The 15,949-nt window shown below is 36.7% G+C and overlaps 1 protein-coding gene and 1 long non-coding RNA gene across 5 annotated transcripts; one reads left to right on the plus strand and one right to left on the minus strand.

The window, feature by feature from the left end:
• Positions 1–229: 229 nt before the first annotated feature.
• LOC139776679 (uncharacterized) lies at positions 230–2,854 on the minus strand. 3 transcript variants are annotated; one of them, XR_011719145.1, is made up of 3 exons: positions 2,693–2,821; positions 1,549–2,567; positions 230–597 (listed from the first exon to the last, which is right to left on the minus strand). It is a non-coding gene; the product is annotated as an uncharacterized lncRNA (long non-coding RNA). The 3 variants fall into 3 exon arrangements; XR_011719144.1 differs by having other exon boundaries at positions 230–1,418; positions 1,507–2,567; XR_011719143.1 differs by lacking the exon at positions 230–597 and having other exon boundaries at positions 1,469–2,567; positions 2,693–2,854.
• Positions 2,855–4,543: 1,689 nt separating this feature from the next.
• Ctps (CTP synthase) lies at positions 4,544–15,910 on the plus strand. 2 transcript variants are annotated; one of them, XM_071713509.1, is made up of 11 exons: positions 4,544–4,996; positions 8,857–9,027; positions 9,120–9,205; positions 9,376–9,507; positions 9,952–10,116; positions 10,225–10,512; positions 10,601–10,689; positions 10,807–11,105; positions 11,192–11,299; positions 11,410–11,622; positions 12,304–13,060. In XM_071713509.1, exons 1-11 carry the CDS (start codon positions 4,831–4,833, stop codon positions 12,657–12,659), a joined length of 2,073 nt encoding a protein of 690 aa, XP_071569610.1. In that variant the 5' UTR covers positions 4,544–4,830; the 3' UTR covers positions 12,660–13,060. The 2 variants fall into 2 exon arrangements, with proteins under 2 accessions (XP_071569610.1, XP_071569611.1); XM_071713510.1 differs by lacking the exon at positions 12,304–13,060 and adding an exon at positions 15,158–15,910 and having other exon boundaries at positions 4,560–4,996.
• The last annotated feature ends 39 nt before the right edge of the window (positions 15,911–15,949 follow it).

Consider the following 15,949-nt stretch of genomic DNA (forward strand, 5'->3'; position numbering starts at 1 on the left):
ATGAAATTTCGCAATTGTCACATTGACTCTTGCACCAAAGAAATGTTTTTTTAATAGGTGGCAATAGAATTCCTGTCATCAAAGTAGGAGATTAGCGACCAAACGAGCATCGCGGCGTAAAGTTATTCCATCAACAAATTCGAGTTTGACAAGAGAAAATACACATTACATCATTACATTATAACATTAGATCGATCAAAGGAAGGTATAAATAGATGATTGTACTCTATTACGTTTTAAATTTTATAATGTATATTAATTTTGTCGATCTTACAATCATTCACTCATTACGGGATAATTAGCAATTGGGCGAATTACAAACTCGATCTGTATATGATGCTCGAGTTCGTAAAGCTAGCGCCAGATTATGCGCAATTCCGAAAAGATCTCACATGAATTTTCTTCATATTCTATTACATTGTTTCTCGGATCCCACGGTCTTACGTCAGCATGCCGATAAATCCAATTTCCAGTTATAATGTCTTGAACAAGATATTTCAAGAACTTATTCTTATCCTAGACTCTTTCGCTCTTCAGCATTTTTTCTTTGTGCTTCCTTAAGTCGAGTTTTAGCCTCAGTAATGGCAATCTGATCATCTGTATTAATATAGATCATCTTTATTAATACAATAATGGCTTGTGTAACAGCGTATCACAATTTTTCGCTTTTCCATGCTCTCTGACATTCCAAAGCAACAGTATATTTTTTCAATCTTTCTTTGGGTTTTTCCAAAGTTGGATTGAAGAAAACACTGTCTTGTTCTGTCTGCTTGTTCATTATTAAAATCGATCCATCTCATTCTCAATATCTCGAAATAGTAGCTAAAGTTTCCTTCCCTAGACGTATTCGTCCCACAATTTGATTCATTAATTCTGACACCGCTAAGAAACGACTGATTGTGATTCAGTCAACGACATATATAATATAGACCAAGCATTGGTCTATGTATATACGTCATTGGGTTCAGTAGAAACAATACTACCAGTACGCAATAGGTGTTTAGTGCGTGTGTGTCGTGTGTGTGGACATTCTAATGACGAGTGATAATGTAGTCTAGATTTAAATCTTTTTAATATTTGTTAACACGTACATATGAAGAATTATTTATAGAGTTCGTCGTTAGTATCTGAATATTTTTCATAGTCACATTTTAAAATATGAATTCTGGAATACATAAACCAAGTATGTTGAAGAAGTATGTTGTTATAGGCATCTGTTGTTAATTATTTTACCTTGCTTGCAATTGTTATTAAATTTATTTATTCCAAAGCTAATTGAAATATCCATGCATTGTTATATTATGAAAAAGAGAAAAACAGACATATATATGCATATAGTCAATCCCTTTACGACTTTAATTTTAGTGGTAAATTCTGCGATTTTTGTGATGATTCTATGAGCTTTGAGTTAATTTTTCCTTAAAGAGTAAACAAAAATTATATTATCTGAAAAGATATTCTGAAAAAGTTCAATTCAATTATTCTTTATTTCGCAAAAACCTTTACATCTTGCTTCATTTCCCCCTCCTGGTCATTGAGCGAACTCACATATTTCCCTTCCCTTCGTCTTCCATCCGGCACCCCTCTGGCCATCTCCTTCAGCTTCCCTTAATTCAGCACCCCTCTGACTCCCTCCTTCCTGTCGTGGCTCTTCCCTTTTTTTCCGGCTCTCTCCCTCCTCGTGTTCGACGCCTTCCTTCTTTCTTACTTTACCTTCACTCTGAAAATAAAGGTATTAATCCTGCATCTTATTTCCTTCTCCTCCTCCCCTTCCTCTCCCTTAACGCTTCTCTCTCTATCTCCCTTCATCTCTCCTTTCTATCTTACATTCCTCTTTACTCTCTTTTCTTCCTATCGTCTTCTTCCTCGTCCGAATCCATTAGCAGATTCTTCTCCCTCCTTTTCGCAATCTCATCCTCCGCGGTCCTCTTTGGTCTCCCGTTTTCCTCCTCTCTCCTTTCTTTTCTCCTCTCTTTCTCTTACCCTTGTCTCCACCGATTTGTCCTCATCCATTTTCACCCTTAATCTGCTCCCTTCCTTTCTCCTTGCATCTAATACCTTCCACTTATCCTCCTCATTCCCCATCTTTACTATTATCGTCACTCAGTCTCTTCTCTATCACGCTTACCTCTTTCACCTCCACCTTCACTTTTAATCCTTCCGAAAACAATTCCTTCACCTTCTCCCAATTTGATTCCTCTCCCATCCATCTCTCCTTCTCGATCCTTATTATCACGTTCTTCTTTCTTTTCTCGTCGTCGTTGCTTTCATACTCTTCTGCCCACCATTTCCTCTTACCAAACTTATCTTTACTCTTCACTGTCATCCCTCTTCCTTTTGCCCGCGCTCTGCTCCATCTTATATACCTTTCTTTTTAATCTCTCTACCTCCTCCTTCAATTCTTTTATCTCCTCATCTTGTCTTTTACTGTCCTCCTTAAACTCCTTTATCATCTCCCATACTTTCTCTTCTACTATCTTTTCTATCGCCTCCTTTTCTATTATAATCTTCCCTCTGCACTCCATCCTTCTTTCCACCGCTTTCCTCTCTTTCTCCCTTTAGGTTATCTGTAACAAGAAAGTTGAATTTACCTCATTTCACTTGCTCTACCTGCTCTACCTTCCTCTCTCGCCCCCCTTCACTTCGGCCTTGCCCGCCCCCTTCTTCCTTCTCCTTCCTCTCTCCTACTTACGTTCTTACTTTCCTCCGCTTTTCTACTTCTGTTCCTCACTCGTAATATCTTATGCCAGCACGTACTGACACGTACTTACGCTTACGCCTCTCGTTCAGGCACTCTAATCAGTCTAATCTAAAGCCTTGTGTACACGATACTAGAAATCGGTCCGAGTTTCGGTTTAAGCCAATGAAACTGCTGCTTTTCTGTAAGAGCTGCAAGTTGATTGGCTTAAACCGAAACTCGGACCGATTTCTAGTATCGTGTACACAAGGCTTAAGGTTATTCTACATAGAAGTCGTCGTAGTCGTGAGTTGTAAGAAATTGACCAATCACATTCGAAGTTGAAGAGAATATTCAATCTGTGATTGGTCAATTTCTTACAACTCACGACTACGACTTCTATGTAGAATAAGGGTAATGACACGTGTCCTGCCTCGATCGTCACTCCGTACTCGTGTCCCTCTACCGCGCCTCTCCATCGATCCTCCTATCAATCCGGCAGCCCCGTCTTTCCCTCCTTATCGACTCACTTATTCGATATATCTATCGAACACATCCACAGCTTCCCTCTCGACTCGCTGCTTCTCTCTTAGGGCCGATATCACAGTCTCCGATTAACGTGATCCTCCGATTAAACTCACTCTTCGTCTCTTTCTAGGGGGACAGTTAAGCCTTGTGTACACGATACTAGAAATCGGTCCGAGTTTCGGTTTAAGCCAATGAAACTGCTGCTTTTCTGTAAGAGCTGCAATTTGATTGGCTTAAACCGAAACTCGGACCGATTTCTAGCATCGTGTACACAAGGCTTTAGAAAGAGATGGAGAGTGAGTTTAATCGGAGGATCACGTTAATCGGAGACTGTGATATCGGCCCACAGTCTCCAATTAACGTGATCCTCTGATTAAACTCACTCTTCGTCTCTTTCTAGGGGGACAGTTAGAAAGAGATAAAGAGTTTTATATCCATTATTACTAACAATAAAATACAATGTTTAGAAAAAGTATTAGAAATTTTCGTAGAAATAAACTTTAAAACCATGTTTTCCCTAAATTTATAATAATGCGCGATTCTAAAGCCCCTTGCACAATAGGCGATAGCGATAGCGACAGCGACAAAGTTGCCGACAAAGGTATAGCTTGTCGCTGTCGCTATCGCTATATATCGCCTATTGTGCAAAGGGCTTAAAAGGTACATACAGGGCCAATATCACAGTCTCCGATTAACGTGATTCTCTGATTAAACTCACTCTCCATCTCTTTCTAACTGTCCCCCTAGAAAGAGACGAAGAGTGAGTTTAATCGGAGAATCACGTTAATCGGAGACTGTGATATCGGCCCACAGTATGTTATATAATGTATATACAGTATACATATGTACATCACTATTTATAGAGTCAAGCTTATAAATTTGGATGTTCTAACATTCGTAATTTGGAATAAAGTACAATTAATTGTCACTTCTAAGTAAAATTGATCTCTCGCAAATAGACTTTTTCATATCACGTCCATTATCGCGCCATCACAAGTTTGTTCCTTGTCTAAATCTTTAGCACCTTTCATCCTTTCTCCTCTTTTCCGCAACGTCCAATTACCATATCTATCTCATTTTAAGTGCCGAAAGTGTAACGCGGTGCAGCTACAGGGGACAAATTCGATATATTAAAGCCTGTTCTTTTTCAGTTGAACTTCTTGCACGGTTCATCTCTCCTCTTTTTCTTTTCACGTTGGAGAGAAAAAGAGAAAAGATGAACCGTGCAAGGCTGCGTTCAAAAACGTCACCCGAGTGCACACGAGTATACTCCCTTCTCTTTCTATCTCAGCGAGTTAGAAGGAGAAGGGAGTATACCCGTGTGTACCCGGGTGACGTTTCCGAACGCAGCCCAAGAAGAGCTAAAAAGAATAGGCCTAAAATACAGGCGTCCTGCGTTCCGTCCGATCCGCTTCTGGCATTGGTTTCAGAGAATTCCGCACGGTTCAGTGGTTCCAGTTCATTTGGTTCCGTAATTCCGTCCAGTCGGTTCAGTTTCATTCAGTACGCTCAAGTACGCTTCGGGGACCGGACCGTCTGGACCGCGGAAGTGTGAGGACTTTCGCGCGCGTGCGAACGAATCTCTCTCTTGCGTGGTGCACGTCTCGTCTCACGAATTAGCAGATATGAAGTATATTCTGGTGACCGGCGGGGTGATCAGCGGCGTAGGCAAGGGTGTCATCGCCAGTTCGTTCGGCACCATCCTCAAGCACTGCAACATCCGCGTAACGTCCATCAAAATCGATCCCTACATTAACATCGACGCTGGAACCTTCTCGCCCTACGAGCACGGTGAGTAGCGCGACGCTGTGACGTCACAACGTCGTGAAAATCGGCGGGATATTCATCTAGCTCAATTTTCCGGAAAACTCACCTCGGTACCGAATGCCGATCCCAACAATTGCGGGGCGTTTTGATAATTCGAATCTTAGCCCCCTCCCCTCCCCCCCCCCCACCCGATTTCTCTCTTCATTATCGTCGCGATTTTTTTCGTTCGAATTATTTCCTAACGAGGAATTACTTAATTATTACATTTATTCGAAAGCTATCGAATAACCGCGAATCGATGAGGTTAAATTCGAATGGTTTCGCCGGCGCCGAAATCCCGTCCGTTCGCCCCCGGTCTTTTCGGCGCCGACGACAAAGAGAACGGGATCAATTTGCCGTCCGAATGGAATGATCTGACTTATGGTTGTGTGATAAAGCGCGAAAATCGGCCGATCGAACGCCGCGACGCGGCGATCCTCTTGTGGCGGTAAAATTTCCAGCCATGTGCCTGCCGCGTCGCCATTTTCTACGCTATGTCGCTGTCGTCACGTTGTTCGATGTGATTAAAGCCCGTACAGACGGACAACCGCATGCAATGACGCATGGAACGTAACGCATAGATAGAAGATTCTTGATTTTAGGTTCGATTCGTGTGTCTCCATGCCTGCGCTCTACAGAAACGTCTAGCGACTCTGATTAAACTCCGATTAACTTTAATCAGCGATTAATGTGCATTTCTACCAATGCCGATTAACTTTAATCTCGGCTTAACTTACTTTTTATCCTTTTCTAATTTTAGTCCCGGTTTACAATAGGTGTTTTAAGCCTTGAAAAATTGATCAATCACAGTCGAATTTGAGCAGAATAATCGACCGTGATTGGTCAATTTCTTAGAGCTTAGAACTTAACACCCATTATTGTAGACCGGGACTTGTGTTTATTTCTATCAACGTAGATTAACTTTAATCTCGATTTAACTAACTTACTTTTTATCTTCTTCTAATTTTCAAAACTAAGAAAAGATACTTTAACGCCCAGTTTCACAAGTGTCGGTTAATTTTTAACTTTAGATTAACTCACTCTTCGTCTCCTTCTAACGTCCCTCTTAGAAAGAGACGAAGAGTGAGTTAATCTAAGGTTAAAAGTTAACCGACACTTGTGAAACTGTGCCTAAGTAAGTTAAACCGAGATTAAAGTTAATCTACGTTGGTAGAAATAAACATTAGAAAAAGATAAAAAGTAAATTAAATCGAGATTAAAGTTAATCCACATTGATAGAAATGGACTTTAATTCAACCGGCGGAATCCGACCGAAACAAAATTTCTAATCTGATCCTCTTCCCATATATCGAAGAATGTATCAAGGAAGAAGATTAATAGTTCCATCCACGTTAACGAAATAATATTGCTTGATAACTTAATCGTCAATTAAATTAATCGGAGTTAGGTCCAAGTCACTCCCGGACTGCACTTTCCGGTTGCATCTCCGGTGCTCAATCACCGCAGTAGAATGATTTAGCTGACGAGTTAGCGAATCTCGCGCGCGTTATCGCTTTCTAAATTTATTTGTTTCATCCGTAAAAATGTAAATGGGAAGCGGAAATTTAAATTACGATATTGTTACCTTGATAATGTCGCCTGCATGCGAAGAATCCGTTATACTTTTTAATGTTTATGTAATAAACAATTTTTGTTAGGATCAAAAGGTATGAGGCTTACCTTTAAAATCATGTTTTATTTGTGATTATATTATCGTTTATTAAATATTTTTCTGCAAAATCAGATATCGTCAAGTTGATCAATAACTAGGACATCATTACTAAATTAAATAAACTCATATTTAAATCTTGAACAGAAGAAAAATGCGAAAAATATAAATTAAAAGGAAAAAAAGCTAAAGAGAATAGCACAATTAGAAAGGACCCCGCACACATCACATGGAAAAATGGCCTTCCGTCGAATTTGCTGAAATTGTAGTATGATGTAGTTCATGATGTCCTGATCAAAAGTCCCAATGGGCCCGAGGTCAAAAAATGGACAGTTTCCGAGATAGGGGGGTCAAAGGTCAATAATAGTGCCTCATTCAAAAATTCTATTCTTTGTGTATATCCGTATGTGAGCAGTGTTGTTGTGTGCGTATGTGCCATTCTGCGTATGTATGTGTATTTGTGTGTGAACGTAGCTTCGTAATATACACAAAGAATAGAATTTTCGAATGAGGCACTATTATTGACCTTTGACCCTCCGTATCTCGGAAACTGTCCATTTTTTTACCTCGGGCTCATTGGGACTTTTGATCAGAACGTCATGAACTACATCATACTACAATTTCAGCAAATTCGACGGGAGGCCATTTTTCATATGATTGACCTTTGACCCCCCCCCCCCTCGTATCTCGGAAACTGTCCATTTTTTTACCTCGGACTTATTGGAACTTTCGACAGAACGTTATGAACTACATCATACTACAATTTCAGCAAATTCGACGGGAGGCCATTTTTCCATGTGATGTGTGCGGGGTCCTTTACACGTTAAAGTTTATATAAAGAATTTTTGTTAAAATAAAAAAATAAGGCTTATAACGTTTAAAATTATGTTTTATTTATGATTACCTTATTGTCAATTCAAATATTTTCTATAAAATTAGATATCTTTAAATTTACTACGATTAGGATTAGATTATTACTAAATTATTTGTCCTAACTAAGTCACATATAATACTTAATAATATGTTCAGCATATTCTTCTTGATACATGTTATCCTAATTGTTAAAGTACAATTACACTAGTTCACAAATTTATACGGAATTGATGATAGAAGAAAACTCGTTCCTTAATTTTATTTAAAAAATGATTTAATAAGTCTTTCTTCTACAATGACTGCACGCTCGCGATAACTCGGCCGCGCCGTCTTGTCACGTTGCTGGCCAACGACCGTCTCCCTTACATCTTTGTTCCAATGATATTTCTCAAGTTGATGAGATTAAAGAAATAAATACACTCGTCAGATCTTGTAAACAAATTAAAGGTCTAACGATATTCTCGCCAACAAAATTTTTATTTTATTTTTTTTTAATTTTATTTTTGCTCAATCAATAAAGCCCATAAATTTTTAAAGCTATAGATTTATAACATACATTTGAAGGAAAGAGATATCCACATCTTATTTAATTTTTTTAAGTATAAAATATAAGATATTAAAGTAAATTGAAATATATTTAAAACATCTTAGGCTAATGGCAATACAAATGAATTATGACTATAAATAGAATTATGGAGACTTATATCAGTTATGGAGGCTCGTTATCAAGGATAGCGGGATAAAACATGATTGGTAATTATTGCTGGTCTTTTCCAAGAGAAACGGACCCAAAAGCTTATAGGCAAAAGACTCATACAAAACATTTTTAATATCTTGAATTATAAATGAAATTATTGCAAACATAAAATGTTGTATTCTTTAATTTTTATACTGTTACTTCTTTTTCTGAAATTGTGGTACTTACTATTTATTGCAACATTTTGAAATTGCAATAGTAGCATTTCTAGACCTGTTGAATTTTTGTTTGTTAGTATATTCGTATTCGGAGCAATAAAAGCAATAGGAAACAGCCCTTGGTCATGCGCGAAAACGCTGTAAACTATGCATTGTGAACGTTTATGCTGGTATAGTTATGTTTGCCACTTGTTAAGAATGGTCTCTAATTTCCAATGAAACACGATGCTTATCGTCTATCTCATTGTTCAAGCAGTTATCCAGTAGGTGTTCCTGGAAGGAAAACATTCTTATGTTACTGGTTTCCTGTAGACGCATCCGCTTTTGTTTCTGCACCTTTGCTGTCTTTCTCTTCGTGAATGTGCATTCTCTCCTTTCTGTGAAACAGGTGAAGTTTATGTACTCGACGATGGCGGGGAGGTGGATCTGGATTTGGGTAATTACGAACGTTTCCTGGACATCACTCTTCACAAGGACAATAACATAACGACTGGACAAATTTATCAGTACGTTATTACGAAGGAGAGACGAGGAGACTACTTAGGCAAAACAGTACAAGGTTACAAGTCTATTTATAATATTGCAGATGTCTAATGAGTACGATGAGTTATATAAGCTAATGAAAAGCAATATTTCGTTTCTTATTGTTAGTGGTGCCCCATATCACCGATGCTATTCAGGAATGGGTGGAAAAAATCGCGAATCAATCTGTAACAAAAGATGGATCTATACCAGAGGTATAGTTAATACATCAAATTATTATTAATATTATTATGTACAATTAGATAATGGCACAAGATTATTTAGATTTACGAATATAAATTTTAATAATATTCCTTAAATAATTTTTATACGTATAAATTTATAATAATATAATTATTCTAATTGCATGTTAATAATTTTATAGGTGTGCATAGTGGAATTGGGAGGGACAATAGGCGATATTGAGGGAATGCCGTTCGTTGAAGCATTCAGACAATTTCAATTTAGAGTGAACAGGGAAAACTTTTGCGTGGCCCATGTGTCTTTAGTGCCGCAGGTAACTGTTCCATGCTTTATGATCTTTACATTTCCATATAAATATCTCTTTTACAAGTGTGTTCAATGATAAGTGCACGAATAATTTTTACAAAACTCCGTGAAACAACTTCTTCTGAACAATTACACTGGTCGACATATCAAATGCGGATTGGGTTTCTCGAGTCGTTTCCTGTAAATTTTTGACCACTGAATCCGAATCTGTCATTTTTCTATCACATCTGGTTTTTTGAAAAAAATTGAGGATATATAATCAAATGCGCAAAAAAAAACAGGTCATTTTTTGACAAATGACATAATAGGTGATGAACCTGATGTGATAGAAAAATTTCACTGATAGATTCGAATTCAGCGGCCAAAATTTACAGGAAATCGACTCGAGAAATCCAATCCGTATCTGGTATGTGTTACCAATCAGTGTTATAGAAATATGAATATCTTTTAGCCAAAATCGACGGGTGAACATAAGACAAAGCCGACGCAATCTAGTGTCAGAGAGCTACGAGGATTAGGTTTGTCGCCCGATCTTATAGTCTGTAGGTCGGAAAACCCCATTGGCAATTCCGTCAAAGAGAAAATTTCAAATTTCTGCCATGTGGCCCCGGAGCAGGTAATCATTAAAAAATATATATCTTAGTATTACAATATTGTTGCAGTATATATATTGTTATGAAAACATGAATGATTAACATATCTTTAAATTTTACGACTCGGCCAGGTTATAACTATTCACGATTTAACATCTATATATCGAGTGCCACTTCTTATGGAATATCAAGGTGTCATAGAATTCCTTAATGATCGATTGCAACTGAATATCGGAGTGCCGCGTCCGCGTTGCTTTATGCGAAAATGGCGGGATCTAGCTGAACGCGTGGATCATTTGCGGAAAGATGTTAACATCGCTCTAGTGGGTAAATACACGAAACTCGAGGACTCCTATGCCTCCGTTACAAAAGCGTTGCAACATGCTTCCATTGAGGCCGGATATAAATTGAACTTGACGGTAGAGTGTCGCAATTATTAAAAGTATATTGTATTCATGCTATGCACGCTACGCACGCATGATTATATATATTGGATTATTGTTACAGTTTATAGAAGCTGCCAATTTAGAACAAACTACATTATTGGAGAATCCAGTACTATATCACGAAGCTTGGCAACAGCTCTGCAAGAGCAAGTAAATATGTTTCAATATAATATTATTATATTCTACTTCTCGATATGTTCATAATTCTTGATCATATAAGATTATATAATTTTCGGTAGAAAATTAAAATGTATTCGTTGCATCTAGCGGCGTTATTGTACCGGGTGGGTTTGGAAAAAGAGGAATGGAGGGAAAGATGAGGGCCTGCGAATGGTGCAGAATGAACGATAAGCCGTTCCTTGGGATTTGTTTGGGCTTGCAAGCGGCGGTCATTGAATTTGCGCGAAATGTCTTACATCTTGAAACGGCGAATACCACAGAGATCGATCCGGATACTAATAGTCCCGTAGTGATAGATATGCCGGAGCACACTCAAGGTATGATGGGTGGAACGATGAGGCTGGGCAAAAGACAAACACGATTCTACAACAATAATTCTATTTTAAGTAAGTAACAAGATTTGTTGAGATTGTATGAGTTAAATTTTCTTTTCTCTAGCGATATTTTTAATTTATAACTGTTTATTCTTCAGAGAAATTGTATGATAATAACGATGTTATAGAAGAAAGGCATAGGCATAGGTATGAGATAAATCCAGATTACGTCAATGATTTAGAAGCAGCTGGTTTAAAATTCGTAGGTGAGTTAGAGCGCATCTCTTAATAAAATTACAATCTTTTTCGTTAAATATAATGCGCGATTAGTGGTAAATAATTTAAAGTAATATGAAGCAATCAAACATTCTTGTAGGTCGTGACGATGAAAATATACGAATGGAAATTGCCGAATTGGAAGGACATAGTTATTATGTAGCTACTCAATTTCATCCTGAATATCTATCGAGGCCGTTAAAACCGTCACCGCCATTTCTCGGTTTAATTTTAGCCAGTGTGGGCAAACTGAAACAGTACTTAGCGCGAGGATGTAAATTTTCACCACGTCAACTGAGCGATAACGAGTCAGGTAACGAGTCAGACAATGAAGGGAAGATAAAAATTAATGTATATTAAATACACACACACACACACACACGTGTGTGTGTGTGTGTGTGTGTGTGTGTGTGTGTGTGTGTGTGGTGTGTGTGTGGGTGTGTGGGGGTGTGTGTGTGTGTGTGTGTGTGTGTGTGTGTGTGTGTGTGTGTGTGTGTGTGTGTGTGTGTGTGTGTGTGTGTGTGTGTGTGTAAAGTGATTGAGGAGGAATCGGCAACATTCTGTGATAGTATTGACGACGTTTACACCACCTTCTTTGGTACAGCACTGTCAGAGAACGAGACGTAAGCGTCGTAATCGTGGACGTAGGTTAAAAGGGCCAAAGCACATAACATGGCGTAGCGATATACGACGGTCGTAGTCCCCGATCTGACAGATCAAGATACGCCAAAGCTTGTGCGTTACTTACGTCCACGACTACGACTGTCATATGTGCTTTGGCCCTATAACAGAGAAAAACATAGACGTAAGGCCATTATAGGCTAACAACTGCACATCGTTGTCAGTTTTTCTTTCATTTCTCTCCCTGCTTACGCATGGTGCCCTTTTCACGTTATAACCAGAATATCTCGATAACCATTAGGCATAGGACCCATGTTCATATGACTCTTTTTGCTTAAAATCATCAATACTATCATCTTCTGGAATATTGCAGATTCCTGCTTAAACACCCTGCGTACATGTTTAATATACGACCCAGCAAATACCATAGTTCAGCATCAAATTAAAGGAGATTCGGCAAAAATGTTAGTGAAGTTAGCCACAGGCGAACAAAGACTAATTACGTTTGACATACCGAACGAGGACTGCACGGTACGTGATCTATTGGATCAGGCACGTGTAGCGTGCAGCAGATTAAATATTTTAATACCTGATGAAACACGAGTCTCCTTGGTGAATAATCCCGAATCGGACATAAACTACGTAGTGGAGGAAGGTCGATCTGGGATGCAGTGGCGTGCAAAAAGAGTTGGCCGCTCGCGTGCAAAAATAATTTCGCCGCCCCAATAAAGTGTGCATACCTACATTTTATGCATTTTTATATATTAATAAATAATATATATAGAGATAGATGAAATTCATACAATTAATAAACTCCAACAAAATACAATAAACTTTTATATTTTATTATATTAATATTTTATTATTACAATAATCAATATTAAAAATCAATATTACAAAACAGTTTTTACGAGCTTTTTGCAATGCAAATTCTGATATTAAATCGTATATTTATTTTATCCAATATTTCGTGTTCTATAGATATTATTGATAAATTTTCGAGTCGTTCCTGCAGCATTGTGGATCGTAGAGAATTTTTATAATTTTTAATTTTGTAAAAGAGCGTTCGCTCGACGATACTGGAAGTGTCAATAATATTCTTGTAGCAATAAATATATTTGGAAATGTTATTTGTAGATTATTTTCAAGTATATATCACAAAATATTGAGGTTCCACTAAATGTTTATCTAATTTCAAATCTAATTTTAAAGATTTAATTCCATGATATAAATCAGTTCCATCAATATCTGATTCACTTCGTTTCTTATCAAAAAGTTTCAATTCTAAGTTTTTACAATATGTTAATAATAGTTCATCAGAGATGTCGTCGAAGTTATACATAAATCCAAATATATCGTTATATTCTTTAAGTATTTGAAACCTATCTTTGACAGACGATAATGCTTGATCTAATATATATATAATAATAAAAATTAACTTTAAAATGTACTTTTGATTCCCATATTGCTTTATCTGTATTTTCATAATTGAAGTTTTTTGTCTTTTTTCTACGTCTTACATTTTTTACTGGAGTAAAATTAGGTTTTATCTCTAATTTTTTTTCCTTTGCCAAATCACTTGCAGCAATGAGTATATTTTCCAAATTTTCATTAGTACGACACTTTAAAAAATCGATTAAATTGTTTAAAAATGTAAGAGATTCTTTTCTGTGTATTGCTGGATTTTGTAATATTTTGCTAACAATATTAATTTCAAATAAAATATTGTACTAAACTATAACAGAACATAAAAATTTGAAACTTAATATTTTTAATAGTAATGAATATGCTATGTGACAAGTTTTAAAGTCTCGAGATTTATCACTTGAAACTTCATGAGAAGCATCATAAATTTGAATAATATGATAGAGATTTTATAGCTTCTATTTTACTGCACCATCTTGTATAACTCAAAGATTTTAATTTTAAGTATTGTCCATCTTTTAATAGAAAAAGAAAAAAAAATACATATGGGACATTCCATGTCAACCGGAACAGCGCCACGCCCAAAATTTGAGAGGGTTTAAAAATTTGTTTTAGGGTGCAAAATTTATGTAAACATATTAGCTTTCGAATACCGAGTGCGCATTTTAAAAAATTCAAAATGGCGGACTCAGTATGGCGCCTAGAATAAAGAGAGTCACACAATAAAAAGTTATAACTTGAAAAAAAATTATAAAACCACAGAGTAAAATTTTGTTTTGCATCTAAATTGTGTGTTCATTCGTGTACTTTACGTTAGGTATATTGGATTTAAAAAAATTCAAAATGGCGGATCCAATATGGCGGACGAAAAATCGAAACTTAAAATTTGTAATTGAAAAAAATATGGTCATATTCTGCGTCAAATTTGAAGTATAAATGCCCTCTTGCGATTTTTCGATATAACGCATCCTTTTCGAGATAAAAATTCATTAATATCGAAGTGCTGATTAAACTTGGAAGACACGTAACTTGTGCACGTGATAGTAGGTTTTGGGGTCACTGAAAACAAATCTGATATGATGAATAATATGAAAATTCAAAACGGCGGAGTCAGAATGTGTGTGTGTGTGTGTGTGTGTGTGTGTGGTGTGTGTGTGTGTGTGTGTGTGTGTGTGTGTGTGTGTGGGTGCGTGTGTGTGTGTGTGGGTGCGTGCGTGCGTGCGTGCGTGCGTGTGCGTGTGCGTGCGCGCGTGCGTGCGTGCGTGTGTGTGTGTGCTTAGCGCGCGCGCGAGAGAGCATGTAAATGAGAGCGCATCCCTGACGAAAATGAGAAGTGAGCGTTTGCGGAAGTTCATTGAGAGTTTAGAAACGGTCAGTAGAGAGTTCGTAGAGCGGAAATTGCAACGCTGCAGCGTTTGAAAACACATTCTAATTTTTGCTATAACTTTCTAATAAAGCATTTTAGGACCTATGTTTATATAACATTTTTTTTCTTATTTCTGCTCATAGAACATTCTACTGCAATTTGTCCGGAAAAACTTAGGATAGCCTGTATATATACAAATTAATAATAAAATAGATATAATTTAAAAACATTAAGATAGATCAATTTTAAGATATTTGAATTAAATATAAAAATTAATAATTAAAAAATAAGAAAATTAATGATAAATGTGTATAAATAAATGTACTATATTTTTTTTAAATATAATTATGACATATAACAGCAACAAAGAAAGATAGATTTAGTCTTAGTTTGCATGAAAATTCTATGATTAATGTGTTTGTATGAATTGTTACAGATGACGATTACATGACGGAAGAAATGACGAAACTGCATCTATCTGGTAGTGCAAGTAGGAGCGGTAGCAGTACATCGGGGCTTAACGATTAGAAAGCAGCTTTATTTCATTTCGTTTCATTTTATTCCATAATTTTATTATACCATAGTCTGATCCACCACACTTTTATCTGATCTTCCCTTGTTGATCGGCTTAGTTTACATCGACCGTTTAGTACGCCAAGTTCTATATTCGGACTAAATCCATTGGTACGATCGATGTAAACGACGGCGTATCAGAATAGTAGATCTAGTTTACATGATCTCTTGATACGCGTATCAAATAGTATATTTGAGCTGATCAGCCAATAATCAAACTATAAATTTACTAGTTATTTACTATTTAATACGTGTATCAAGTGATTGGTGTAAACTAGGCCAAATATGACTTAATACGGTTGATGTAAATCGGCCGTATTTAACGCTTAGTCCGCACCAGCTTGATACCCGTATTAAAAGTATCTACGGTGTAAACTAAGCCAACATCATAATTGACAATTAAAAGCTAAACATACACGCATGATAAACTAATCGTAAGATGAACAAACATGCGTGATAAATTTGTTTGGCTAATATACAATATTTTACACACACAAAAAATGAAATGTTTGTCTCTATGTACATCTAAAATGTGAAATTCATTAAATATTATATAAGTTTTATATTTTGTAATAAATTATATTACATTTTAATAAAAAAAATGTTACATACTGAACATCAAAAAGATATTGATACTCCCTTCTGAAATTATTTA

Source organism: Temnothorax nylanderi, unplaced genomic scaffold, assembly GCF_030848795.1.
Source record: "Temnothorax nylanderi isolate EJ_2023f unplaced genomic scaffold, tnyl_v1.0 TNYL_tig0125_pilon, whole genome shotgun sequence".
Taxonomy (NCBI): Eukaryota; Metazoa; Arthropoda; class Insecta; order Hymenoptera; family Formicidae; genus Temnothorax; species Temnothorax nylanderi.

What these genes read in the sequence shown, in the direction of transcription:
- Ctps (XM_071713509.1), top strand. Translation starts at nt 4,831, where the DNA reads ATGAAGTATATTCTGGTGACCGGCGGGGTGATCAGCGGCGTAGGCAAG. An exon ending in GCCATGTGGCCCCGGAGCAG is followed by an intron (nt 10,117 to 10,224) that starts GTAATCATTAAA and finishes CGACTCGGCCAG; the next exon opens with GTTATAACTATTCACGATTT. An exon ending in AGCTGGTTTAAAATTCGTAG is followed by an intron (nt 11,300 to 11,409) that starts GTGAGTTAGAGC and finishes ACATTCTTGTAG; the next exon opens with GTCGTGACGATGAAAATATA.